Source organism: Falco naumanni, unplaced genomic scaffold (genome assembly GCF_017639655.2).
Source record: "Falco naumanni isolate bFalNau1 unplaced genomic scaffold, bFalNau1.pat scaffold_117_arrow_pat_ctg1, whole genome shotgun sequence".
In the NCBI taxonomy this organism is placed as follows: domain Eukaryota; kingdom Metazoa; phylum Chordata; class Aves; order Falconiformes; family Falconidae; genus Falco; species Falco naumanni.
The window spans coordinates 1-27,248 of NW_024427362.1; the positions used below are offsets into that span (position 1 = coordinate 1).

General features: G+C 52.8%; 2 protein-coding genes across 2 annotated transcripts; both read left to right on the forward strand.

Annotated features, from left to right (window-relative positions):
• Positions 1–212: 212 nt before the first annotated feature.
• Positions 213–4,146, forward strand: LOC121082005 (hydrocephalus-inducing protein homolog; the record flags this gene model as incomplete). Its single annotated transcript, XM_040581333.1, has 6 exons — positions 213–421; positions 841–993; positions 1,316–1,499; positions 1,987–2,128; positions 2,994–3,153; positions 3,925–4,146. Coding segments are annotated over 6 exons (1,070 nt in total), but the record flags the coding sequence as incomplete, so codon positions are not given.
• A 79-nt stretch (positions 4,147–4,225) lies between these two features.
• On the forward strand, positions 4,226–20,164 carry LOC121082006 (hydrocephalus-inducing protein homolog). The gene is made up of 23 exons (XM_040581334.1): positions 4,226–4,555; positions 5,047–5,220; positions 5,546–5,748; positions 5,927–6,109; positions 6,354–6,473; positions 7,818–7,977; positions 8,082–8,254; positions 8,769–8,967; positions 9,830–9,929; positions 10,828–10,927; positions 11,424–11,592; positions 11,872–12,110; positions 12,434–12,548; positions 13,197–13,401; positions 13,759–13,994; positions 14,607–14,758; positions 15,174–15,228; positions 15,681–15,911; positions 16,453–16,561; positions 17,148–17,411; positions 17,993–18,138; positions 18,480–18,701; positions 19,892–20,164. Exons 2-23 carry the CDS (start codon positions 5,134–5,136, stop codon positions 20,054–20,056), a joined length of 3,633 nt encoding a protein of 1,210 aa, XP_040437268.1. The 5' UTR covers positions 4,226–4,555; positions 5,047–5,133; the 3' UTR covers positions 20,057–20,164.
• Positions 20,165–27,248: the final 7,084 nt, after the last annotated feature.

Here is a 27,248-nt window from a genome sequence, read left to right on the forward strand (position 1 = left end):
TGTGCACGACAAACTCTCTGGCCTTTCCGTCCTCTCTCAGCTTTATCGTGCTAGTAAGGGAAGCAGGGCAGGAGCTGCTTCTGGAGAGCAGCGCTGCTAGTGCCCAGCAGGCTGGGGGACAAGTGCTGTGTCCCTGCCAGGGGTGGAAGGTGCCTGCTTGCTCCCCGCAGCACCCATCGCCAGCCCCGCTGAGCCATCTGTCCCCTCTGCAGGTCACAATGCAGATGTCTCTCTCAGCGTGCAGTGCCGCGCCAAGGCCGGGCACAGCTCAGCGCTGCGCCAGTCCAGCTCTGAGGAGGACGGCAGCCTGCAGTCCCCGAGTTCCCAAAGGCCGGTGAGCACTGCAGCAAGCGAGAGGAAGGCGGATGGCCGTGCATCCCAATCCCGGGAACAGCATCGAAGGGATTCGACAAGCTGCCAGGTGAAGCGTGATCTGCGCTGGTTAATGCCTGGGTCCTTTCTGTTGCCTCTGAGAAGCGAAGGGGCTGCTTAGAGTGGGGCTGGTGTGTGGGTGTGTGGTGCAGAGCGCCAGCTGGGCATGCTTGGGGTGGGAACAAACCCCTGTGCTCTGGCAGAAATCTCGACTGGGCCTCAACAGTTTGTTGGCAAAGCGCAGTCCTGGCTAATGTGGCCGCAGGCAGTGGGCAAAGCTGCGGGATGCTGTGCCGGGGGCTTGCAAGCCACGGGGTGTGTCCTCCAGGGTTGTCCCCTGGAGCTGCTGGCCTGCAGGGTTGGTTCGAGCCTCCCGCTAGTGGGAAACCCTGGCTGCAAGCCCAGCAGTTGGAACTGTTCAGGGGTTACCCAAGTGGTTTGGTTTACTTGTGGCGTTCAACATTGCAGGGCTCCTCCATTTCTCATCTCCACCCTCCCCTTCCCTGCGTCCCTGCGCAGCGATGGCTGAGCATCGGTGGCAGCACAGAGGGAGGGCTGGGCTGTCTGAGCTGCGTGCTGCCCGAGGACTTGCTGGTGGCCATCCTCTCCGAAAGGCTCCAGGTACGTGGGGTGGGGTGGGGTGGGGGCAGATGCTGCGTTCCTGCTCCGGAGAGACAGGCAGCGAGGCAGTTTGGAGAGGAGGTCTGTATCTGCTCTCGGAGGAGCCCCGAGCTGCACGCAGGGATCCTTGGGGGAAGCTGCAGATGCCCCAAGGTGGCAGAACGTGGGGAAAGATCGGAGCTTGTCTGGGCCGATGCGCTGGACACAACGATGGCTGGTGTCCTTTGACATCTGCTGACAGAGGACATTTACTGACTGGCTGAGAGCCCCGTGTGTGCCACAGCTGGCTAGAAAAGCTGTTCCTTTTCAACTTTATTCGCAGCTGAGTGACTGCTACCAGGGCGTGGTGTTTGATGGCCTGGAAACCCTCTTTGCGCACAACATGGCATCTGCTCTCCTCTGCCTGCTCAAAGCTGTTGGAAATCGGCCTCACATCTATGTCGTGAACCTGTTCCAGGATTATGTGTCCTTTAAAGCCAGGGAGACAGCTGCAAAAGAGCAGGAAGGTGAGACTTTTCATCTCCGCACCTCTCAAATCTTCCCTGTCAAGCACTCAGCCTTATCTGTGTGTATCTGGGTTACCAGCAGAGCTTGTAAGAAGTGGTCTTATTAATCCTTCCACCTTCTGCCTGGGTGTAGCCAGCGCTCAGCTCACAGTTGCTTAAAATGCAGCAGAGCAGAGCTGAGGCTGTGAAGACTTCCCTTGGTCTCTACCGTGAAAGCCTGGGCACAAGTGCCAGCTGTTGTGGCTCAGGACCGAAGCAGCAGCAGCAGCTGCCCGCCACGCTGGTGCGCAGGAGCCAGGCAAGGCGCGGGAACTCGCCGTGAACTGTTGATAGTTCAGGGGCTGATCTGAATTTTGGAGCAGGGCTGTGAGCTCCCCAGCACCTCCTGGCAGGGTGATCGGCTGGCTCGGGACACAGCTGTGAATCCTGGCAGCTCACCCCCAACAGCAAGCTCTGCTAATGGTTTCTCCTCTGGCCTTGGCTGAAGGACGGGAGCAGGAAGAAGCTGCCCGCAGGGAGAGAGAACGTCTCTGGGAGATGGACGAGGATGAGTATGATGCCCTCACTGCGGAGCAGAAAATTCAGCTTCATAACCAGATACGCCAAGTCCAGCGCGAGAGGAGGCAGAGGTCTGTGCGCCTGTAACTCCCCAGGAGGGTGCCCCTGCAGGGTTTTCCTGCTCCGGAGACCTCGGTTGAGCTCAGAGGGGTCACGGAGCGAAGGCCCGAAAGGGTCTGCTCCAGGCGGGCAGTTCCACCCCCAGGTTCCCAGCAGAGGAAGGCCCTTCCTCCCGGGAGAGAACATCTTCTCTCCAGCTGAGCGGGGAGCCCGCGGGTTTAGACGGTGGCTGCCGGCACCTGGGCTCTGGGCTTGCCTGGCCGCTGCTCCTTAGAAGTGTCTCTAAGTTAATTACGTTGATTCTCATCTTCACCCCCCTTCTTCCCCACACCAGAGGGGTTGTGGTGTGGCTTGGTGTGAGGCACAGCCGTGCTGGCTTGGTTTAGATCCCAGTCCTGCCGTAGGGGAAGTCCTTGCTGGTCTCCCAGGTTTTTCCTTCCTGAGCGACACCGGCCATAGAAGCCGGTGGCTCTTGGGCTCACCCTCAGCTGCAGCAGCAGGTCAGCCTGGGAGAAGCTCTGATCCAGCAAAGCAGCCCAGGAGGGGAGGCCGCAGGGGTTGAGGAGGATGCACAGGCTAAGTCCGAAACTGGGAGGGGGACCCGCTTAAAGCGAGCGTGTGTTTCCGCACTTCGTTCGGCCCAGGCTGACCTTATGAAGCAAGGCTGAGGTTTGGCTGGCCCTGGAGGTCCCCTCCCACCTCTCCTCACTTGGGATATTCCCAGCCTCCCCAGGCTGAGGGAGGTCCACAGAGATGGCCTAACGGTTCTGCCTGGCCTCAGGGTCAGGGAATGAAGTGCAGGACCAGCTGGGCTGGCGGCAAGCCCAGACTTCTGGTGGTGACTCTCGGGCGTGTTTTCTGTTTGGCTTGCTGAAGGGAGATGGAGCAGCTAGCTCGAGAGCTTGAGGAAAAGCGTCGGCAGGAGCTGGAACGCTTGAAGGAGGAAGAGCTGAAGAATTCTGAGCAGGGGAAGAGAAAGACTGGAAAAGACCAAGAGAATGCTTTGAGGAGGGAAAGCCGGCCTGGTGTCAGGCAGGTGCGTGGTTGTTTACAGAGATGACTGAAAGCCCTGGGGACCTTCCTACGGAGCTGCGCCGTGCCTCAGGGAGCCCCACGCAGTGCTGGGGACGAGCACCTGGCAGGAGCAACATGTGGGGCTGCGCTGGGAAACAACCACCGGGGTCTGATCGTGCTGCTGCTGCACCGGGGTGTCTTCCCATGGGTTTGCTGCTAGAGCTGCTCTACTAAGATCATGCTGCCTTTGAGTCCTGGCTTCATGTAACTCCACATATTGACTACTGAAGCCCTAGGTAGTTTTAGTCCAGCGTTTCTTCCCACTCTGCCTGTGACTTACACCTGTGAGCCATGATCTGTCTGGGATGTGGGGTCTTTTCCTACATGTCTGGCAGGAGATGCCCCCAGGCCTTAGGTATTCATTAGCAGGCAGACTTTGCAAAGAAGCAGGCAGACTTTGCAAAGAATCAGCCAGCCACAGGGATGCTCAGCGCACCAGAAATGAACCCAGAGGACTGCACGGGAGTAAGGAGGTGTCTTAAGTTCTCTGCTTGGGTTGGGAACCTGTTCTGTTCCTCAGCTGGTTTGCAGGACCCCTCATCAGTCTGACACTGAAGAGTTTGGTTTGTTGAGCTAAACTGGGTACCAGCTATGTTCTGAACTGGGATTTGTAGGGTGCCTAGCACAGGTCTGGAGCGAGGTTTGGGGTGCTACTGTAAAGATCATTGCTGCCCTACAGCACCTGAGTCAGTGCTTTGAAATGCTCCCTGCTTTTTTTGCTCTTCCTGCCCAGGGCATGAACAGTCCCACCAGCAACACCAACACATCCAACAGCCAGAGGTCGGAGGTCACCAAGGGGGTGGTCAAGACACGATCTGTAAGGAAGCGCCTGGGCTCTGTTGCACGCTGCACAAAGGAAGATGAGCAAAAGCAGAGCAAGGTCACCCTGATGGATGCCCACCTGGCAGCGGCTGCACACCCCACAGACCTGGAAAAGGGCGAAACCAAAAAATGAGGCCCAGAGTGACAGCGAGAACTTGGCCCTGAGGTTTAATATCTACGAGACGTCGCAGAAGGATGTTGCGCGTATTTTGGCATCCTGGGACAGGGTTCAGGGTATCCTGCTGTTCCCCCTGAACCACGAGGACGCACGGCACCCAGCAGAAGAGCAGCCCCAGCACGCATCCAGCCCCAGGAGCTGGAGGGACAGAGAGAAGGAGCATCAGGAGAGGCTGGAGAAAGAGCATCTGGCAAAACTGAAGGCTCTTGAGGATGCCAGAATACCTCAGCTGGAAGGGGAAGGTGCAAAAGGGTCAGCCAGAGGCCAGGGTGTCGGGGTGCCCTGCTTGGACATCCAGGTGCTGGGCTCAGAAGATGTGACTAGGAAGATCCTGGAGAGCAGCGAGCTGCCAGCGGCAGAGCAGGTAAAGCCCTGTGAGGCTCGGAGGCTGAGCCTACCGTGCTCCTGGGCCCCGGTGCATCGTGTCCCACCAGGTGACAATGGCACAGAGCCTTGTCCAGGCCACCGATGATGTTCCACAATGGCTCCGCAGCAGCCCCGTGGCTGGGGGAGGTTCTCACCATCCCTCAGGTGGGTGGGAAGCAGGAGTGCTCTCTGTACAAGCATCCCGTCTGTTGAGAGAATTTCCCAGCCTGGAAATCATTGCAAATGGTCCCAGGGCAGGGCAGCTCAGGTTTCCTTCAGCTGAGTCACTCCAGGGAGAGGTTTCTCTCGAGGTCCCACTTGTAGGTCCTGGCACTGCTCTGGAGCCTGCCCACTCCACTGGGCATGAAGAAGCGCTGTGCCCCATATAAATAAAGCCCCACCACATTGCCGAAAGCTCCGTGCCTTTAAGGAGTGAGTGTGAGGATGAAGGTGACAGGGGTACAAACAGGGTTTTCTCTTACGCTTTAGGTCCTGGATAGCCTTGGACTGGGTCCCTCCGGGCTTCCCATTCCCCCTACTGCTTTCTACTCCGTGATCCACTACCCGGCAGAGCGGATGGCCCCTGCAGCAGGAGAAGCCCTCAAGCACTTTGTCTTTGTTGTGCCAGAAGGCGCCACTGCAGAAGAAGACAAGAATGCTGCCGTAAGTCTCGTGGATGCCCCCGTTGTGCCCGAAGTGAAGGTGCCAGGGCAGGGGGGTGGGTGGGGAAGGATCACTGTGATGTCTGTAAGATGAGAATAACGGTTTAAAAAAACACCTCAAGCCCTCGCCTTGCCTTGAGGTCCTGGGCAAGGAGAGTGTTGTAGGCAAAACTAAACCTGATGAGGAAGACCAAGGCCCTGGGCAGATGTGGTTGTTTATTTAGTGCTTCCCCTAATTGTTAACAAACCCACAGCTTGCTTTCCCGGAGGGGGATGTCTCGGGGCAGGTCTCACCTCTCTGTTTTCTCCCTCCCCTTGTGGCTCAGACCGCAGAGGAGCAGGTCGCCCCTGTGAGGAGCCAGTCGAGCGAGGAGAAAGCTGCGGGCAGCTGGGAGGCTGCGAGAGAGAAGCAGAGCTCCAGTCAGGGCAGGAGATGTCTCCAGGGGCTGGACAGGGAAGGACCCGTATCTTCTCCTGGGGCGCACCAAAGCGGCGAGGACACGGTCCCATCCCCGCCGAGACATGTCAGGTGAGCTGAGGGCTGAGGAGATCCTTCTGCTTCGCGGCCACCCTGTCAAGTGAGGTCTGTCATCCCCAGCTCCTCAGGGCCCCTCTGTTGGTGCCTCCGTGGGATGGCGAGTCCACAGCCCTCCTCCTCGTCTTGTTTGCTCATTAGCCGTGTCTGAAGCCCTCTCTTTAACTGCCAGGCTGAGCAGCTGCCGGTGGATAGTGCCTGCCCGCGGCGAGGTGGAACTGAAGGTCCACTTCAGCTCCACGGTGCTGGGCCAGTTTGAGCAGACGCTGCGTTTCGAGATCCTGGGGACAAAGCGACTGTACCAGCTGCCCTGCAGGGGCACCTGCCTGTACCCCACCATCAGCCAAGACCCACGGTAAGGCTTGCCCCTGGGAGCCTCCCACGCTGCTCCCCCCGGGGCTCAGAGCCAGGGCTGCCCCTTGTACCCCGGTGACCTTCTGGCTCGGGCAGAGCGTGCTGCCTGAGCCGCCCAGCATCTTGTCCCATGCCTGGAGCTGGGAGTACTGGTACCGCGGCCACCAGTAAGGGTTACGGCTTTCTGACCAGGTTTTCTACTTGGAGCATCTCACAGCTCTTCATTCCCTGTTTTCTCTGCCCAGGCTGGTGTTTCCCCACCGAAGGAAGAGCAAGGCAGACGACGACATTGTCTTCAAGCAGTATGTCACGGAGACGGGTGTCTTCCACTTTGGACCGCTGCTGTGTGGGAAGTCAAGAGACTGGTACGTGCTCCCCGCCCTGAGCGAGCATCCTGATGTGCTGCCTGCACAGCATGGGACGTTGGGATGGCACCTCCAGGGCCTCGTGCTGTCACGGACACGTCTGGGGACGAGCCGTCCCAGAGGCACAATGCAGGGCAGGCCCAGGTGGAGACCTGCCTGGGAGATGCAGGGGGCTGAAGGGCCACAGATGTGTGAACTTGAGCAGATGATGGGCAAGTGAGTCCTGGAGGAGCAGGGGAGAGACGGAGCTGATCTTCCTCCCTGGTGGGTGCCTTGGTGGCCAGAGCCATGTGCTGCTTCCAGCCTGAAGGTCACTTGGAGCAGCTTGTGTCCCCCCGCCACATCTCAGCTTCGCCACCTACGAAATGAACTTTATGGTGTTTTTTAAAAGTGCTTTGAGCTCTACAGGTGGACTGAACAAGCAATTATTCTGCTGATGGTTTTGTAAAACATTCATCCGTTTGTAATATTAGTAAGGCCTTATGATTCGACCTGCCGATATGGGGGCGTGGGGGATCTGCAGAGGAATGAAAATGGAAATTCTGTTTCCCCGTCCTCAATGCTGGACAAAGTCTGCCTGAAAAAGTTGCCATTGTAGCTGCTGGCGCATTTCTATTTTTAACATAGCTTTTTTTTTCAGTATTAGAAATTAAGTTGTCCTCTTCATGGGAGCTCTGGAGAGCTAGTGGTATTTTGACAACCCAAGCAAATGAAATCAAAACAGTTCAAAAACCAAAAGAGGATCTTTAGTCAGGCTGCTGCATGGCCTTGGGTTTCTGTTTGTGCTTTTTAACCCTTTAACTCCCAAATCTGCTCCATACCCGAGGGAAGGGACGTTTTTTTTAAATTCAGCATTCCTCTTGGGAATGAATCCTCCCTATTTCCTTCCCTCAGACTTTGAGCTAACCTGTGAAATACAAGGCAATCTCGTGACTGTTTTGGAAGACAAAAGCTAAACTATTTTTAAAAGCTCTTTCCAAGAGCATTTCTTTCTACCCTGCAGGGAAGGAAACCCAACAAAGAAAGGGGGAGAACCCACGTGCCTGCAGTACCTCTGTTTTTCCAGGCATCTTTGAATTTCTAATTTGTAAAATGCTCTTTAAGTGGCCTGTGCATCATCACGTGTCTGGGCTGGAGGCACCAAGTACAGGGGTGGACATCAAAGTAACGCAAGGATGGACACACATAGCATCCAGTGTGCCCCTGAAAATGATCCTTTTTCTTGGCCTGCTTGTTGGAACATGGTCTTGCAGTGCAGCCTCCCGCTGCCAGGACATGGCGCTTTCCTTGGTGTGGGATGAAGGCGACGGTCTCCTCTGCAGCCTTCTCCCCTTTTGCGGACAGGTACAAGGCACTGGACTGTCCCAGCAACTGTGAGACGCTAACCATCCTCAACGTCACCCCCTTGGAAGTAGAGGCGCATTTCTCCTTTGAGCGCGATCTCAAGGCGGACACGTTCCTTGTAGAACCTCCCAGCATGAGGCTGAAACCGAACGAGAAGCAGGTAGGGGACAGCAGGTAGGGCAGGCACTGGTGTAAGTGCCCAGGAGCCATTCCTCCTGCTCACTGAGTGCTCTTCTGTATTTCTTGTTTCGGGGACGGGGCTAGAAGCTGAGCATTTGGGCGTACCCCACTTCAGCTGGTCTGGTGGAAGACAAGCTCGTCTGCCGCATTAAGGAGAACCCAGAGCCGGTGGTCTTCCCCCTGTGCTGCCAGGGGGTGAAGGTGGAGCTGAGGGTCAGCCCCAAGCACGTGCATTTCAACAGGCTGCTTCTGCACAGGTCAGTCATCCCACGGCCCCTCTGCTGGGGACGGGTGCTGTCGGTGAGCTCCCCTTCAGCCTCTCTGGCTGGCTGCATGGCCCTTCAGGCTGGATGTTGGGCTGGCGTCCCTCTTTCTGCCAGCAGTTCCCGGTCTCTTGCTCACCGTTCCTTGCTGGCTTGGTTCTCTCAGGACAGCCGCAAGCTCCTGTAGCCCCCCAGCAACGTGGTGCAATGGGCATCTTGATTCATTTGTATCTCGTCTGCTGGTTCGGAGAGCAGTGCAGTTGCTCCTCCTTATGTCCCTTCTGTTGGATACACCGTTAGCACCCAGCCCTTCCCCAGGACCTCACCTCTGAGACTTGTGACACAGAGAAAACATTTAACTAGTGTTATGGATACTATAAATACTGGATGTGTATAGATAAAGATATATATATAAACTAATGCATAGGGCTGCTCCAAGATGCATTCAGTTGCAAGGCCTATCCTGACCATCGAGCAGCTGGTGCAGGGTGTCTTTCTGCCTCTGCAGGGAGGACAGCAAGACCCTGGTCCTGCGAAACAGCACCCTGCTGCCTGTGGCCTGGCGGCTCCGTGGGCTGGAAAACCTGGGCGAGGACTTCTCCGTGTCACAACGTGAGGGCATCGTTGGTCCGCGCACGGAGTTTGACGTGCATCTGTATTTCAAGCCCACAAAGGCTCTCAACATTGAGAAGAAGATCCGACTGGAGGTGAGGGGGACTGTGCCCTCCCTGGCAGGGCAACGTGATCTTTCGGGGTGGAGGCTGTGCTTGAAGGGTTCCCTGCAAAGAGGGGGACAAAGGATGAGCCTTCCCGAGGTTCCTTTCTACCCGCATCGCCGGGGGGGCAGGCCCTTAGCGGCAAGGAACTTGCTCTTATAGCTGAGCTTCAGGGGGCATGTGTGCTGCCGGGCCAGGGAGAGCTGCACCTGAGGGACACAAGGCTGCTGTGACCCCAACTTCTGCTGCCTCAGCCTGGGTTCACCAGAGCACATGGTGCATCCCTGAGCATCTGCGTCAGCCCAGACAACCAGGCGCTGTGTCCTGAGCCCGCGTTACAGCCACCTTGCCGCTGTGCGTGGTTGAATGCTGTTGTTTGGCTGTCCAGACCTCGGCGTGCTCCCTGCGCCCATGCTGGAGCCTGTCCGGGGCTCTTAACGGAGAGCAACAAGCTGTCACCCTGGGCTTTTGTTCCCCGTGGTTTGGGGGCTGCACTTCAGTGAGGATGCTGGGTGATTGAAGGGGAGAGGGTTGACGGTCAATGCCACCTGCTCTGGGACACCTCACAGTTCTTGAGGTTGTTTTTCCATCGCTGTGTCTCCCCGGGTGCTTCCGCGGCAGCACTCCCTGCTGAAGGAGTGGCGAGCTGGGCTGGTAGGGCTTCTTACTGCAGCAGCATCTCGCTGGGTCAGCCCGTGAGATGAGCAGGTTGGGAGAGTTTGGGAATCCACAAGTGCTTGTCAAGCAGGGGAGGCCATGGTGGAAGCAGCCAGCAGAGACAAGGACTCGTACGTTGTCTACCAAAAGAATTTAAGAGAACGGTCTAAGCAGTGTTCATTTCTCGCTGCCTCAGGTTTCAGATGCAGAAAACATCCTGGGGATTGTCCAGGCTGAAAATATCCGCATTTCTGCAGAGGGCTATGATGTTGCTCCAGTCATCGACATTCCTAAAGGTCAGTGGATGCCCCAAAACAAAGCAGTCTGGGTGCGTTGCCTTGCCTTGGCAGGTGAGCAACCAAAGCGCTTGGGATGGGGTAGCATGCAAGCGTGGCCCGGTCACATAAAGCGCGTATCCTGCAGGTTGAGTGGAGTGAAGGGCTGTCAGGGCACAGCCAGCCTCGAGTCTCTCGCCCCTGAGCTTTGCAGTGTGCAGGTTGGTCTGGGGGCTTAGAAACCACAGCGATGTGAGCGAGCAATTGGCAGCTCCTGAGGGCTCAGCAGGGCACATAAAGTTGTTGGATCAGTGCTTGGAAGCAAGAAGACAGAAACCCAGCTCCTCACCTGCTAAACCCTGCAGATATTCTCCGAGTAAGAAGAGCAAGGGCAGCAAAGTAGCTAAAGAAAATTTCCAAGAACGGAAACTTCCTGAGAAGGGTTTTGGGCTGCCTGAGAAGGGTTTTGGGCTGCCTGAGAACTCCAAGTGTCATAGAACAGTTTGGGTTGGAAAGCACCTCAAAGATCGTCTTGTCCCAACCCCCCTGCCATGGGCAGGAACACCTTCCACTAGTCCAGGTTGCCCCAAGCCCCGTCCAACCTGGCCTTGAGTGGGGCAGCCACAGCTGCTCCGGGCAGCCTCTGCCAGTGCCTCGCCACCCTCACAGTGAAGAATTTCTTCCCAACAGCTCATGTAAATCTCCCCTCCTCCAGTTCAAAGCCATTGCCCCCTGCCCTGTCACTACAGCCCCCCAGGAAACACCTGTCCCCACCTTTCTTATAAGCCCCATGTCGGTATTGAGAGGCCAATTGAAATTGGCCTGGAAGTGTTGAAATATCTGTCTTGTCACTTGGTGTGGTCTGTAGCAGCTCACTAATACTCCCCGTTTCTTGCCTGGCTCTGCGGGTTTTCTGCAGGTGCAGGTGGCACCGTGGATTTTGGAGTCCTGAAAGTCCTGGATGATGCGAAGCAAGTGCTGACTCTGAGGAACAAGGGGAAGTACGAGATTGCGTACAGGTGGGTCCAGCTGCCTGCTCTGTGAACGCGTGGTGCCACCATCTGCCCAGGCCTGCCTTCTCCTCCTGCCCATGGCTAGAACCGCTTCCCGTGCTGGCTGCCTCGTGGTCTGGTTAAATAAAAAGCCCGGGCTCCCTAATCTCAAAGACTTTAAGGGAGAATGCAGCCCCACACCAGAGGTCCTTCATAGCTGAGCAGGAACCAGAAGGAGAGGCCCTGAAATTGAAGCCACTCACTGCTGAGATCCATTGCCTTCCTCTGAGGGGCAGCTCCTTTCTCTTTATGACTCTTTAAAGGAGGGGATGAGAAAATTGGGTGTCGAGGTTAGTTTGCAACACTCATGATGGTCTGCACTCTCTCAAGATCTGAGATTCCCCAAGCAGAGCTGGACTCTTTCCCTTTTAATTTTTTTATGGTCGTATGTCAAGTCCTGGCTGTGCTGGTGGCACTTGTACTTTTAACTGCAGAGGTCTTTGTTCCTTCCCTTTCTCCCCAGTTTCCAGCTGAAAGCTGCAGGCACCACCATACCAGACCTGGCAAGCCACTTCACTATCCAGCCGCAGAAGGGCCTGCTGGCTGCCTCCGGGCGCCCTGTGCAGGTCCAGGTGTTCTTCCACCCCAAGACGGAAGTGAATATCGAGGACAAACCCATCCTGCACTACCAGGTGAGCTGCCCCAGCCAGGCAGTGGTGGCACAGCACGTCTTGGGAGCGTGAGCAGGACAGGTGCCTTCTGGAAGGAGGGCTTTAGCTGGGTAATTCTCGTAGGTGACAGCAATGTCTCAGAAAACATTTGTGATGCTTCCTAAGCGGAGCTGAAAGTCTGGCTCCGGAGGAGACGTTGAAACAGGGAGGATGAGCTGATGGGGACGAGGGATGGGATCAGGGAACAGAGTCAGAGGCCGGCCTCTTTGCTGGTTTTACCAAGCCCTCCTCTGGCTGCAGGTGATGGAGCCCAGCATCTGCGGAGGAGGCGAGACCGTCGCCGTCATCCCAGTGAGGGTGTCGGCGAAAGCTGTGTTCAGCAAGTACAGCATTCACCCCGCCTCGCTCATCAACTTCGGTGCCATGGTGAAGGGCAGCAGGAAAACCTGCACCTTCATGCTGGAGAACAAAGGCAGCCTTGACTTTAAATTCCTCATCTACCGAGCAGACCAGGACGCATCCCGATTGCAAGAGAAAAGGTGAGAGAAGACCTGCATCACCTGTCCTGCCTGAGGAGGCACGACAGCGTGGCTGGTGTGTGACAGGCAGCCCAGACACCTGGGTTATTGTCCAGTTCACGTCAGCTGCTTGTGAACAGGGAGTGGAAAAGTGCCTCAGTGTCCCCGTGTGTCGGGCAAAGCTGGTGATACAGCTGAGCTGTCTGTAAGCTGCAGGAGGTGCCGCCGGGGGCTGCGAGGGGCAGGGAGGCTTTCCTCTGTGGGGAGGGGAAGGTCAGCTTTGGCTTCAGAGGAAGGCAGGGTGGGGGCTCAGCATGATGGGTGTTTCTGCTTTCTGCTCTTAGTGGATGTCAAATGAAATCTGCCCACTCTGGCAAGAGTGAGAACTTACACCAAAGGACTTCCTCAGCCAAGAAAAGCAAGCGCTCGCTGCAGAAGGTTGCCAGCCCCTCCATGCAGGTGGGTGGCTCCCGCTCCCCAAGACACACTGCTGCGGGTGCTGGGGGAGGACGCTGATGGGGGCTCCGTGTCACACCGTGGGGTGGGACATGGTCTGCACGATGGAGGTCTGTCATCTCCCAGCCACAAGCAGAGGCAGGAGCTGCTCAGTTGCACTGACAGTCCCGTGCTCTGGCTCAGACTTGGAGTTGTGGGGTCAAGAGAGAGGAGCAGGTCCCGTGTTTTGGTGGCTGCTAGCCAAAATAGGACTGTGAATACCACAGATGTGGGCACGTTCCTGTTTGAAGTCCCACTCCATAGATACCAGATGACCTTGTGTTTTCGTCTTCCCAGTCCCCTCCCTTCCCTCCCGTCACTTCTCACAGTTATTTCTGCTCTCCTGTTTTACCCCTGAGGCTGGAGGATCCCAGCTAGCACCTTCACCTTTTACACCCAAACTCCGTCCTCTGTGCCAGCCAGGATAGGCCTGCAGCTCCTCCTGGCTTGTCCCTCTCGTCCTGGGGCTGCCTCTGGGCCGTGGAGTCATCCCTCCCTGCCCTGGGACTGGGGGCTCGGCCTGGCTGGAGGTTGAGGAGTGGCGTACTCCTTGCTGGGGATGCTCAAGGCTGGGCTGCTGGACGTCAGCCTCTCCTGGGACTCTTTCTGCAGGCTCGCGTCACTCTAGGCATGTTCACGGTGTACCCTGGCTTTGGTTCCATCCCTCCTGGGGGCCAGCAGATGATCACGGTGGATTGCTCTGCGGGATCACTGGGGACGTGCGAGGAGCACCTGCGCATCGATATCAGCGACAGAGACCCCCAGGACAATCCCCTCGGCATCCCCTATACCCTGCTGGCTGAGTCCTGCCTCCCAGGTACGCCCCGTCCACAGGTTCCCACAGCCAGACCTGCTGCTGGTCAGCACCTGAACTTATTGCTTGGTTAGAGAGGCGCCCTGACCTTGAAGCTAAACCCTAAAATCCTCAGAGGTTGCAGTTCTTTTCAAGTCAGCCAGCGGGGAGAGGCTGGGAGGGATGCATGGAAGGATAAAAGGAAAGCAATACTCCTTGACTGGGACTGAGCTCCATCCTCGCAGCCGACTCCCCGCCCAAGGCTGGGTTTTGCAGTGACCTGGGCAGAAAGGGTTTATCAAGCCTTCCGAGAGGCCAGCAGGGTCCCGAAAAATTCATCAGGAATTCAGCATTCAGCCCTCCCTCTGCTCTGCTCCGCAGCATTTGTGGTTGATGACATCGAGTCCATCTTTGAGGAGCATCGAATCTGCAGCAACGTCAACCTCTGCCAGACCCCGCAGACGATGCGAGGCAAGGGTGTGTATGTCAGAGATGAGAACAAGTTTATCTTCACCGACGTTCGGGTTGGGCACCGGGCCACAGCTCGCTTCAAGATCCACAATGTCAACAAAGTCCCCTGCAATGTGGTCCTTTCCATCAAACCCATCGCCGGTGAGGTAAGAACAAGAGGCCAAGGTGACCGTTGCTCTTTACAGGCTGCGCTGCCTTGTTCTCCAGACTCGTTGCTTCCTCTTGCCCGCACTAGTCCAGCTCCGTGCAGGTCAGGCTACAGGGGGGAGCAGCAGTGCCAGGGTGGCAGTTCTGAATTTGGCACGTCTCGAGCAAGGCTTTGGCTCACCGCTCTGGCTGGGTCTTTGGTGGGAGACCCAAACCCTTCTGCACATCTCTTGGAAGCCCGCTCAGAGGGGGCCTTTACTGGCCTGACGTGCCTGGGCTCAAAGCAGACCATTCCCTCAGGCTCCCTGGCCTTTTCCTTCTCTTTAAAGGCCAGTTTGAGGTTAGTTGCGGGGTTTCCGTGCAGTGCCCCCCTCCCTTGTGTGCTGGGGTGGCTGCCCAGTGCTCAAAGCCAGCTTTTGCGCTCCTGGGCTCCCTGTGCAAGGTCAGCACCGCTTTGGAGTCACCCCTGCGATGGAAGGAGCCTGCCCAGGGCAAGCAGGAAGGGAGACACGCTGTCTGGGGCTGTTCCCGGTGACGCATATGAGAATAAGACTGCGTACGAAACACTGAAGGATGTTTCCTCCTAACACGGCTCTGTGGGTTCCCCCAAGTTTCACAGCCCCATCAGTGACATTTTCAAGGTGGATCCCGTTCGGATGTGCGTGCCCAGCTGCTCCCACGCCTTTGCTACGGTGACCTTCACTCCACAGATGATGCAGAGCTACCAGTGCACTTTTGAGGCTTCCCTGGATGTCCTGGCGAGGTAAGTCCCCCTGTGAAATGTGGGCGGGGGGACCTGCCTGATGGCTGCCCCTCCTCTGGGAGGACCCCGACCTCTTGTTAACCCTGATGCTCTCAGTAGCCTTAGGCAGAGTGCTTAGCCTTAGAGAATAGAGGAGGCGGTAACTACTAGACAGAGTAGAAAGAGAAGGGGTTATAGCTTAGCCTCTGCGAGTGACTGTGAAGACAGTGCAGCATTTGGTGGCCAGCTGGGAGTTAGTGAATCAGCAAGAAATGGAGATGTGCAACAGTTGAGCTGGGGCTTTCCAAGGACAAAGGTTTAGATGAAGCCGTTTCTGTGCCAGCCAGCCAGCGTGCATTATTTCCTCCTTGTTTCTGTTAAAATGAGATGATTGTATGTGATTACCTGGGGTATGTTAAGCTATTCTCTGTCAAAGGAGCGACTGGAGCCCTTCTAAAAGAGGAGCCCAGTTCCCCTGTCCTGGGACGTGTGTACCAGGGCTCTGACCGGCTCTTCCCCAGCCGTTTAGTGGCTGAGTCAGGACAAGTCAGCTTTCTGCTCTAGTACGCAATTCCTTTTTTAGCGTCCTTGGAAATAATCATTACTGACGGTGCTATTTATTTTTCCCTTCTTGCTTTTATACTATTTCCATGCTGCGCTCGTGCTTTTTGCATGTGTCTCATATCATCGCAGCCAGTGAATTTGCCATGTCTCGCCTGTCGCCTCATTATTTACCTGCTGTGCTGCATGATTCGATTCAGTGACATGTTCTTTAACTGCTACTCTGGAAGGCTCTGGCTCTTCAGAGCTCTTGTGAATGGCCCTGATTGGATTGGGAGGAGGGGGGTGGAGGAGACCTGTGTCGTGGGGTACAGGAGCACCAGCCAGGGAAAATGCAGTGGGTGGCCCCTCTTTGTTGCTTGCCAGGTGGGAAATTGGTTAGTGCCGGCCGTCACGATCTCTCCTCTGCCTTTCCTGCAGCCCTGCAGCAATTAAAGCGCAAAGCCTGACCTTCCGTGTCAGTGGAGATGGGACTCTGCCTCGGGTGACAGTCCTGCGCCCGGTACTTCACAGTAAGAGAGGGAACCCTCTGCTGGTCTTTAAGAAGCTGTTGCTGGGTGATTCACAAAAGCTCCCTCTGGTCCTTCATAATGGTGGCACCCTACCTGTCCAGGTGAGGACCTGCTCAGGGAACGCTCTGGTCTGGGAACAAGTGCTTGTCTCGTGGAGAAAAGGTCCCAGGAAGCATGGCAGACCTGGAAACAGCTCTCAGAAATTCTTTTTAAGCAAATGACTGACTTGTAATTTCCAGGAAGAGAGTTCCTCTTGGAAATGCGATTTTTCTGACTAGCCTATCCTTTTCAGTTAAATACAACGCAAGAAAGTTGGTGGGGTGTTTTCCCCCCATCTCTCTTCTCACGCTTTGATTCTCGGGTGGGCACGTGTGATGTCCTAGTTGCATTAGATTGTATTTGATCCCATTTTACTACACTTTAATGAAAAATTCTGTTCATTACTTTTGTATCCCAACGCCTCTGAACGCTTCTTTTTTCTGTCTAGTTTTACTTGAACTTTGTAAGTTTAGCTAAGAGCTGTGTTTGAAGCGGGGAAGCATGCTGGATGCCCCGTGCTGGACCAGCACCAGTACGGTGCCAACCCACGTGTCACCCTGTACCCACAGCAGTGTGGTTGTGCTCTGTGTTCCTTTTTCTCAGTTGACGATAGACCTGTTGGATGAAGCGGGAGTTTTCTTCTTGAAAGCCAGGCCCACCACACAATGCGTCTACCAAGCTGGGGGCGTGAAGGAGGACTCTCCTGCAGGAGGTAAACCCAGTAAGCGTGAAGCGCGGTCATCCACACAGGGGAGAAATGTGTGCCCTGCTCTTGGCTTGGCCAAGCAGCCGCCAAATGTTAGGTGTTGTTTCTTCGCTGGGGCTCTCTGTACCCCCAGCTTTTCATGTGGACTCTGCGCACGGCTTCCTCCTAGAAAGTGGTTGGAAGTTTTTTCTGTTCCTCTGGACATGGTGGGTTGAGTTGCAGGGGGGCTGTCACCACTTCAGCGGACCATCTGAGGTCTTTGCTGCGTGTGGGAGTAGCAGCCTGAATGGAGGCAGCCCCTGAGCCCACAGCCAGCCAACAGAAGCCAAACCCATTCTTTGGCTCAGCTTTACGTGTGGCAGGAGCTGACTGACTGCAGTTTGAGTGAGCGCTGGGTGTTAACCTGTGTTTAAGGCACTTCAGCAGTGATACGCGTGGTGCTGTCGTAGCCTTGTGAACATAGGAGGAGGGTCTGGCACCATTGGTGGGAGAACCTGTGCTTAGAGGTAGCTGGGTTTCAACCCCTTACGCCCCACAGAAATATTTCAGCGGTACAGCTGTATCACTTGTCGCTGATTTCATTGCTGTGCAGAGAGGAAGCCTCACACCGCTCTCCTGGTCCTGCTCCGTGGGGAATTAGCAGAGTTTGACGTGCTTTTCAAACCCACCCTGGCCCAACGTGTGGAAGGCAGGATCCACTTGTCGGTGGTGAACAACCCGTATGAGGAGACCGACATTCAGCTGGTGGGCGAAGGCTACGAGGATGACTTCACGCTAGATAACATCCACGGACTGGTGGCAGACAGTGAGGAGGAGGAGAATGCTGAGGGCAATCTAGAGGAAGACGTAATTGAGGGTAAGAGAGGAAAGGCTGCCCAGGTGGATCAAGGAACAGGAAAACAGACGTTTCTGCTCACCCTGTGCCGCGCACCTGCGGTCCAGCTTTAGCAGCCAGATCCTGCTGCCTTTTGTAGCCTGCAGAGGCTTAAGAGGCAGCTTGAGAGCAGAAGAGAAGATCGTCTGTCAAGGGAGAAGCTTGCAGGCTAGCAGGGAAGGGTCAGAGATACCCGCGTTCAGCTGAGTATCTCCAAAAGGAGGGCTGCCAGCCCATGGTATGCTATGGAGATGAAGCCCGTGTCTAATGATTTGTGCCCTCGATATACGCAGCCTGTGCTGTCACCCCCTGGCCTGGCGGTCTGGGAGCGTGCTGGCTCTGTGCAGAGGGGCAGTGCATGCTGTGCTGCGTGGCTCTGCACAGCCACAGCCACGGGTTTAGGGATGTGGCAGGGCGCTTCCATGGGAGCGGTAGGATGGGGAACTGCGTCTCCCCAGGGAGGAAGGCTTGGAGCAAGGAAGAGTTGGCCACGCCTGTCTCTGTGGATGTGAGGGGGGTGGATGGACCTCAGGCACACTGAGACCTCCTGCTCTCCTTCCTAGCAGCTGCCAGAGTGAATCACATCCCGTTCGGGGACTGTCACATCGGGAAACCCTACAGCGTGACCTTCACCATCACCAACCGCAGCAGGACGGAGGCGATGCGGTTTGAGTGGCTGGCAGACACCCCATTTCACTTCTCCCCCAAGGTGAGTTTGGGTGGCTCTGCCTTTTCCCATTGCTCCAGCCCTGCCCGGCGGGTTCCCAGGAGCTGGCAGGGAGTCACCACGTACCGGTGAGAGCCTGTTTCAGTGCCACAAAGGAGCTGCAATCCCTGGCTTAGCTGGCACGGGGCTGTCAACCCCACAGAAAAGGCTCAGTGTTACGGGAGGTGGCATCTTTTGTATTTTCCTCTGTCAAACCCCAGATGAATACACGGTAAGAGGCAGATTCCTGGCACAGCTGCTCACCACATCGATCGATCTCTTTGCTGTCAGTCCTGCCCTTGCTAGTGATTCCAGTTAGGTCTTGGCTCTCTGGTTCTCCCTAGGTGGGACACCTCCATGCTGGCTGTGCTAAGGCCATCACAGTGACCTTGAAATCGGATGTCGCGGTCACCTTCAAAATGCACCCTGTGAAGTGCAAGGTGGCTAGGATCACCTTCCCGCTGCCGCCGGAGCAGATTAAAGACTGGGATGACTGCCTGCGCACCATCAAGTGGGTGGATACCACCATGAGGGGCCCAGGAGCCACGTGGCCTGTGAAGAAGAAGGTAAGAAACGCAAACAGGAAAAGCTAACGGAGCTGCTACAAAAAAACCCTGGCAGGCCACCATCTCTGCTGGCTGAGCAGCTCCTGCGTCCTCCTGACGTTTAATCCACCCGTGAGGTTCACCCGCAGTGCGTTTTGGGGGAGAGGCAGATGCAGTGACCTGTGACACCAACACAAAATGGGGAGGTCTTTTGACAAGACACGTTTAGCCACATGCAAACTACCGGTCTCTGCCAAAAGCTGAAGTGTTGCAACCTGTGTTGAACGGGAGGGCACATTTTACGATTTTATCACGTTTTGTGGTGTTAAAATTTCTTCGTCGAATTCAGTGCCTTTTCACCAACAAGGAGTTTAAGGCGCTGCACTCTGACTCTTGTTTTGGAGTGGAGAGCCACACTAGTGCTCTTGTGTGTGCGCTGGCCAGCCCACCGGCACATGGTGGGTGAGCTGTCAGCTCTGCCTACACCGATAGCAGAGGTTTTGGTGGTGGTGCCCATGTTGTGTGGGATATCTCATTGTGGAGCAGCCCAGGTGCTGCGTGGCAGTCGTGCAGCAGTCTGGAGAAGCATCGCTCCAGAAAGTGCCACACACACGTACCTGGCACGTGTTCCTCCCTAGTTTCTGAGCCTTTTTAAGAGCTGTAAACCACACTTCTTCCCCATCAGCAGCAGCAGCAGCAGTCGGAGGCTTTCCTAGTGAGTTCGTCCCCATTCCAAAACGCCCGTCCCCAGCCCTCACCAGCGTGGCTGTTGCCCCACACATGGTGTCTGGAAAGCACCTCCCGCTAAGACAAGAGGGAAAAGGTGCTTTCTGGTTTTGTTCAGTCTTGGGGTTCTCCATCCACAGAACTCCCACAGGGGAACTTAATCCTAATTTAGAGGCCTGCTGGATCTGTAGCGGGCCATGAAAAAGGTCTGACACTCTACAGGGTTGAAACACAGGGACAGGTACCTATGACCCAGTCATTGTCCCCATGGGTGTATTCTCAGTCATGGTGGTGATTATGGTGTTCAGTCGGTAGAAACAAACACTGTAATGGAAGGGTTAAATTTTGTCACCTTCCCGGGGAAATAAATGGGAATGGTCCTTTCTAGCCCCTGTACGAGGCTGATCTTGGAGGCCAAAAGCCTCCTCTTGCTCAGCCGGGCTTTCTAGGCTCTGCTCAGTGATTCTTCCCTTTCCTGTTTGGAGGTGATCGAGACAGACCCAGAACCAGCTCACACTGTCCTGGAGGAGAGCAGCCGTGAGGTGGAGCTTTGCCTCAGTGCTGTTGTCGACTACGCTGAGCTCAAGCTGGATACGGACACGATTCAGTGCAAGGAGACCTTGCCCTTCCAGACGAGGACATTCCCGTGAGAGCCAGAGGCCAGGCAGGGACCCGTGCGTGGGAGCTGCCTTTGCCCAGGGCTGACCTGGTGCCTGCTTCGCCGGAGCTGTGCCGTGCTCTCTGGTGGCCTCTGCTTCTCCTTCTGCTCGTGGTCTGGTGAAAATAAAGGCAATAAAGTGCCAATAAAGGCAAAAAATAAAACACTGACATGTTTATTGTTTGGCCACTTGATAAACCTCTTCTAATTTCTAACTGGGTGATTAGGCCTGGCGGGGGGTGGGGGCAGGGGTGTGTGTGCTGCTGCCTGCTGGTTCTGAGGTTTCAGCTTCCACACACCCTGGGCGCCTGGAGATGCCTCACATGTGGACTCGAGTCCCTTCTAGGGCTTTGTGTTCAGTCTCACCTGCTGTTCTTCTCTTTAAACAAATCATGTATTGTTTCATCCTGTCCAAGTCCTGGCAGGGTGCTGGGGCCTGCGTATCTGCACGTAAAGCCAAGCAGGAGATGGTGGCCACCGTCCTGCCAAGGCGTGCCAGGAAAGGTTCAATTCTGCCATGCCTTTCTGCTGACAGCAACCATGGATTTGCTTCCATTGCGTGTTGCCTGTCCTCATCTGCTCGAGGACAGGTTTGCAGTCAAAATAATGTCAAACTGAGATGTAAAGACCAGAATAAGACCCTTGGATTAAGTCTCCTGGGCACCATGCCTGCCCTTTCCTCTTTATCCTCCAAACTTTGAAACACTTTGTCTCCGGGTAGCCCAGGGCAGTGGTCTAGACGTGGCAGAGTTGCCTGGGGACAAAGATACTCCTGAGCATCAAGGAAGGGGTACCAGAAGCTCACCATACAGTGTTACTTTTCTACTTGCTTTGTATTTATTGGTCATTGTCTTTTCACTCCTCCTTCTTGCTTTTCAGTTCCATGCTGTCCAACACGGGGAATGTGGCCCTGGAATACAACCGGATGGCGGCTGTGGAGGACGAAAGGGCATTGAGCCACACTGGGGAGCTGCCTCCACCCAGTCTGGATGGTAAGGTGCTGCAGCGAATGAAGAGACGGGACACAGCTTGATGCAAGCAAGTTGTCGGTCTATTAGTGATTTTCTTACAATTACATATGTTTCTACCTTCTACATATTACACACTGATTGGTTAAATCTTAAGCGTAAAAAACACTGATTGGTTGATATTTAAGGCACACCGTTAGAACAATAGGAACTTATTAGTTTATCTTGACATAGCAACAGTTTCTATTCCAAAGTTAAGGAGTTTCTTTCTACGGGACTTTCTTGATTAACAAAGTTACATATCGGCGCCATCCGTTCCCTTATCTGGCTACTTGTTTCTCTGTCCGTCTGGCTGCCTCCTCAGCTGTAACGGCTCAGGGGTCTGCAGTTAGCTTGTTCCTTGGTTCCCAGGGCTTGTGCCCTGCAAGTTCTAACAAGTCTCTATTCATCAGGCTATCAGTACTTGGACTCCTGTCCTTGAGGCCTTGTCCTACATCTCCCCCTTCCTGTTGCACAAAAAGAACCCCTGAAATCGAATGAGTTATTAATTTTTGTAAGCATTGTAAAAGACAAGGTATAAGTAATAAAACAAACAAAAAAGCAACTAAAGCATATATAATCATCTTCACTAAACTTCTTAACCATTCTGAAATGCCCCAACCACTGAACAGTTTATCTAACCAATCCCAGGTATCACTTTGTTGAAGATGAGACACTCCATCCCTCAATCTTTGGATGCTAGCATGAATTGATTCCGAATGATCTGAAAGGTTCATGCAACACATCCCTTCAAACTCTTCACAACCATGACCTTGTGCCAGAAGCAAAAAATCTATTGCAGCTCTATTTTGTAATGTCACGTGGCGAACACTATCAACATCTAATAAAAGACCAGACAGGGCACTGCTTGTGGCATTAGTTTGTTTGGCAAGCCAACAGCCAAGCTTATCTAATGTTGCCAGAGCCTTTCCTGCAGCAGCTCCAGGCAACAGAAGAGATGCAATGAAGCGTTGGCCAAAGGACCAAAATTGCATGTTACCATCACAATCGGAGGCAAATGCATGAACGCCACGCTTTGTCCTTCGAGAGTAGCAATGTTGTAAAATCATAGATGTGTTAGGAGTCGGGACGGAAAGTCACCCTAAGCTACACGGACCTCCTTTTATATGAGAAGGAATGACAGGCCATGCTCTATCACCACAAATAAAAAATACTCCAGCGGGTAGTGAGAGCGGAGCATTGCTAGATTTAGACAAGTTGTTAGGAGTGTAATTACACCAGATACTTGCATTTCTAAAACCAGGATGAGTAGGGGAAACGTCCCATGCCCTAGATCGATTCTTTCCCGTGTAGTTAAATTTTATGCAAAAATCCATTTTTACTGAACCAAGGAGTTCAATTTCCTGCGGTTCCAGAGTAGCCAGTGGGAGATGGGGTATCCATACATCCCAATTGTCTGTCACATTTTTTGATACGTTTTTGGGTGGAAAAAGACTTTGAAGGCCCCTAGGTATAGGCCATTCATCTAATGGTAAGCCCACAAGACATGTGGAAAAAGGCTGATCCGGAGTGGCCATAGCAAGACACAGAGTATCCTGTCCAGTCAAGTTCGCCAACGTGACCCAAACATTTACCTTTGGTAGAAAAGGGGGATAAGAGCCACCTTCAATAGGCCAAGGTCCAGGTATGAACATCATTATCCATATTACTGAAAATGCTTGTTTCTCTTTTTCTTTTTCCATCGTCGTTTTACAACCAGCCATTCTTCTGGTCATACTGTCCATGACCGAGGCACTGCAATTGATTGTCCACACTCTAATCCTACAGTAATGTTCTTGTTAATAATATAAATTCTGCTTGCTAATACAATATATTGAAACAACAACCGTGCAATAGCCCGTACTTCTAGGCTTTCAATCAATGATAAAACATTTGCAAAAACTAAGTTTGGCAAAATCTCAGAACCTAACCCTATAACTCCCTCTAATTCCAAAAGAGGTTTTCCCATAAAACGTTCAGCCCACTGTATATGATTAAACCTTAATATTTGATTATTACACCCAGAACACATCCAATGACCCCATCTGTCCCTTAGTCTTACAACTCGCCAGCGATCGTGATCACAGAGTTCACGATGAATCTTGATCCACAGTCGACAAGATGGTCCATGTTCATAGCAACATAACTGTAGAAATCGAGACGCTGTCCAATCTGGTTCATGACAGTGTCGTTGAAAGTCGATGTAATGGAAGATAATATCTGCTAGCGGTGCCGTCAGTGCATTGGGGATCTGGTCTGGTCCAAACGTATTACCTTTGTTAAGTGGTTTAACCCAGGGCGATATTGTCCGTTCCAAGCGCTGTAAAAAGCAAAATCTAGATGCTATATCCTGAATTTGGTTACCTGACATTAATGCAAAACAGAAATCATCACACAGTTTTTATTTCATTCTGTAGGGTCGGTGTCGGTATCAGTTGTCTGCGGTAAAGGTTCACGGAAAGGTCGTACATTCTTTGCTGGGATCCATCTGGGTCCTTTTTCTGTGGAGACACAAGCATAACCTTTTCCCCATGTAACAAGAGGATATGGTCCCATAATTTTACCTGTTTCTGGATCTCGAACCAATACTGGGGCTTTAACCCATGCCTTGAAGGAGGTATTTGCAGTAAAATGTCAAACTATCAGTGGGTTGTTATCTATTAAAGAACAATTTAAAAAATTAAAAACATACAATGCTTTCTGTAACCGTTCCTCTGGAATAGCCATTCCCATTCCCCCTTTTTGTTGTTGTAATAGATGTTTTAGCGACTGATGAGACCGTTCAATGAGAGATTGACCGGTGGGGGAATGAGGAATGCCAGTAATATGAGTTATACCCCATAGGGCAAAAAAGGTTTTTATAGTTGTTGAAACATAAGCTGGACCATTATCTGTCTTTATCTTTGAGGGAATACCCAAAATAGCAAAAGCACGCATTAAATGTCTACGAACGTCTCATGCCTTTTCTCCTGTGTGACAAGAGGCAAACAAGGCACCTGAAAATGTATCAATGGAAGAGTGGATATATTTAAGGTTACCAAATTCAGAATAATGTGTGACGTCTGTTTGCCATAATTGTAGGCTTTGTAATCCTCTAGGGTTAACTCCTGCAGCAATTGATGGGAAAGAATGTTTTTGACAATCAGGACAGACAGCAATAATATTTGGCGCTTGTTGAGAAGGAAGGTCAAGCTGTCGTTTAAGAGCTCCAGCATTTTGATGGAAAAAAGAGTGACTTAGTTTAGCTTGTGCAATGTGGTCTGGCAGTACTTGAACTGGTAAGGTCAATAGATCAGCTCGTCGATTGCCTTCTGCAAGAAAACCAGGTAGTGAGGTGTGAGACCTAATATGCATAACAAAATAAGGTGCAGATCGAGAGTCCAAAAGGAAAATAAGTTCCTGTAACAGGGTAAAAAGTTGTGAATGTGAAACATTCCGCAGCACAGAAGCTTCGGCTCGTGTAACAATACCTGCAACATAAGCTGAATCAGTAACAAGGTTGAGTGGTACGTTCCATTTTCGGAAAACACGAACAACTGCATTCAGTTCTACTATCTGAGGTGAACCGGAGACTGTCTCTATGTCCGAGTCCCATTGTCTCTGTTGATCATCCCACCATAGGAGAACAGATTTAGGTGATTTGCCTGATCCATCTGTAAAGACAGTAAGTGCCTGTAAGGGTTGTTTGCTTCTTTTGGGTTTTAACATCAGACGAAAGTCAACGTTAAACAGTTTGTGTGAAGGTGGATGAGAAGTTATTTGACCTGTATAGTCGGCAAGTGCCATAACAAAGGTGTCTGATTGCCGATAAAGCCATTGTAAGTATACTGTTGTTATTGGCAGACAAATACAGACAAAATCCTTCCCTGATAAGGTTAACAGGCGTGATCTAGCTTTAACAATCAGAGAGGCAAACATTTCATGTTGTGTCAAAATAGTTTTTGTAGACTGGTTAGGTAAAAAGATCCATTCAATAATTAACAAGGGGTCTGAGTTCTGAAGGTCCCATTGAAATATCAGGGGGTCTGAGTTCTGAAGGTCCCATTGAAATATCAGGGCATGAGGCTGTCGTACAGGGTTTAAAATAATCAAGTAAAAAGGTAGTTCAGGGGCTCATCGGTGGGCCTGTCGAGAAGCGATAGCTGAGGCAACCTTTTGTAAAGATGTATCTGCTTCAGAGTTAAGATCACGTGGAGAACAAAGATTAGTGTCCCCTTTTAGTAGGTCAAACAGAGGACCCAAGTCTGTATTAGAAATTCCCAATAGTGGTCGAACCCAATTTATTGTTCCCAGTAATTTTTGTGCATCATGCAGGTTTCTTACATTGGTATTGATCTGCAATGGTTGAGGAACAATAGTTTGTGCTCTTATTCGCCAGCCCAGATATTTCCAAGGGGGAAACTTCTGGACCTTTTCTGGTGCTATAGAGAGACCTGCCGAATTCACGGCATCTGTGACAAGGGCTACAGCTTTCTCCATGACTTCGTGATGTTGTGCTGCCACTAAAAGGTCATCCATATAATGATACAATAACACAGTAGGCATAGCATTTCGGACAGGACTGAGTATTTTTGCAACGTACCATTGACACATTGTAGGGCTATTTTTCATACCTTGTGGCAGTCCAACCCACTGATATCTCTGCAATGGAGCTTGCATGGTGATGCTTGGAAATGAAAAGGCAAATTTCGGGGCATCATCTGGATGTAACGGGATACTGAAAAAACAATCTTTAAGATCTAGGACAGTTAGATGCCAATGTCGAGGGATCATAGTTGGGGACGGGAGCCCGGGTTGGAGGGCTCCCATATCTTCCATAGCATCATTAATTTTTCTGAGATCATGGAGCAAGCGCCACTTGCCAGTTTGTTTTTTAATAACAAAAACCAGTGAATTCCATGGGCTAGTAGAAGGTACAATGTGTCCTTGGGACAGTTGTTCTGAGACTAAGTTTTGAAGTGCGCGAAGTTTTTCCAAAGGAAGGGGCCATTGATCCACCCAAATAGGAACATCAGTTTTCCAGGTTATTTTTAGGGTGTTGCACACTTCAATGACCCCATATAAAAATGTGTACGGATGGACATTCCCCATTGTGACAATATATCACATCCCCACAAAACCATAGGGACAGGCAGCACAAAAGGTTTAACAGAAGCCACATGTCCCTCTGGTCCTTGAATTCAAATTAGTTCCAAACTCTGACGACTGTTACCGGTCCCCCCTATCCCAGCCAGTGTCTGAGAGACATTAGTCAGTGGCCATTGCGGAGGCCATTTGGCTTGAGAAATTACTGTGACATCAGCTCCAGTGTCAGTGATCCCATTTAGTGCTATTTGTTGGTCATTGTAAATAAGGGTACACTGATACATAGGCCGCTGTGGAGAAATGGATTGTACCCACAAAATGTGAGGTAACCCTGTGGATCCAAAACCTCCTCTCCTCTGCGGAGGATGATCAGTGATAAGAGAGTTTACCCTTGCTGGAATCAGAATCAGTTGCGCTATTTGACTACCCTGAGGTGTCATACAAGGTGGAAATGGAGTCCGTGCCATGATTTTGATTTCGTCCACACTGTCAGAGTCAATAACACCTGGTAAAACAAAGAGACCAGACAATGTTGTGGAAGATCTACCAATTAACAGAGCTTGTGTATCGGGGGGTAATGGTCCTTTGACATTTGTTGATAATAAATGAACCAAGGAATCGAGCAGTGTTACTGTGTGTGAGGTTGCCAGGTCCAGTCCGGCGCTGCCTGAGGTTGCTGGACAGAGACTTGAGGTGTCGGTGCTTCTCTCCGAGGATGTTGAAATGTCAGCTGTGGCACTTGTGTCTGCGCGCGTCGCTGCCCCGCGCTCCGTGGTCGGTTTCCCTGTATCGGTTGTCCCTGGAAGTCATACTTAGGTCAACATCGATTAGCATAATCACGCCCTTTCTGACATTTCGGACAAACTCTGGGACCAGGAGGTTGTTGTTTATTCCCCGCAGCCCGAGCAAGACAATTTCTCTTTAGATGACCAGGCTTACCACAACCATAGCAATTTCCCACACCACGCATCGCTACAAAAGCAGCAGCCATAGCTTCAAACTTGTGGTCAACCGTACCGATTCGGTTACATGCTTCCACCATTTCCACCAGAGTGGGGTTCGGGTTGGGAAGAGACTTCAGTAGCCTTTTAC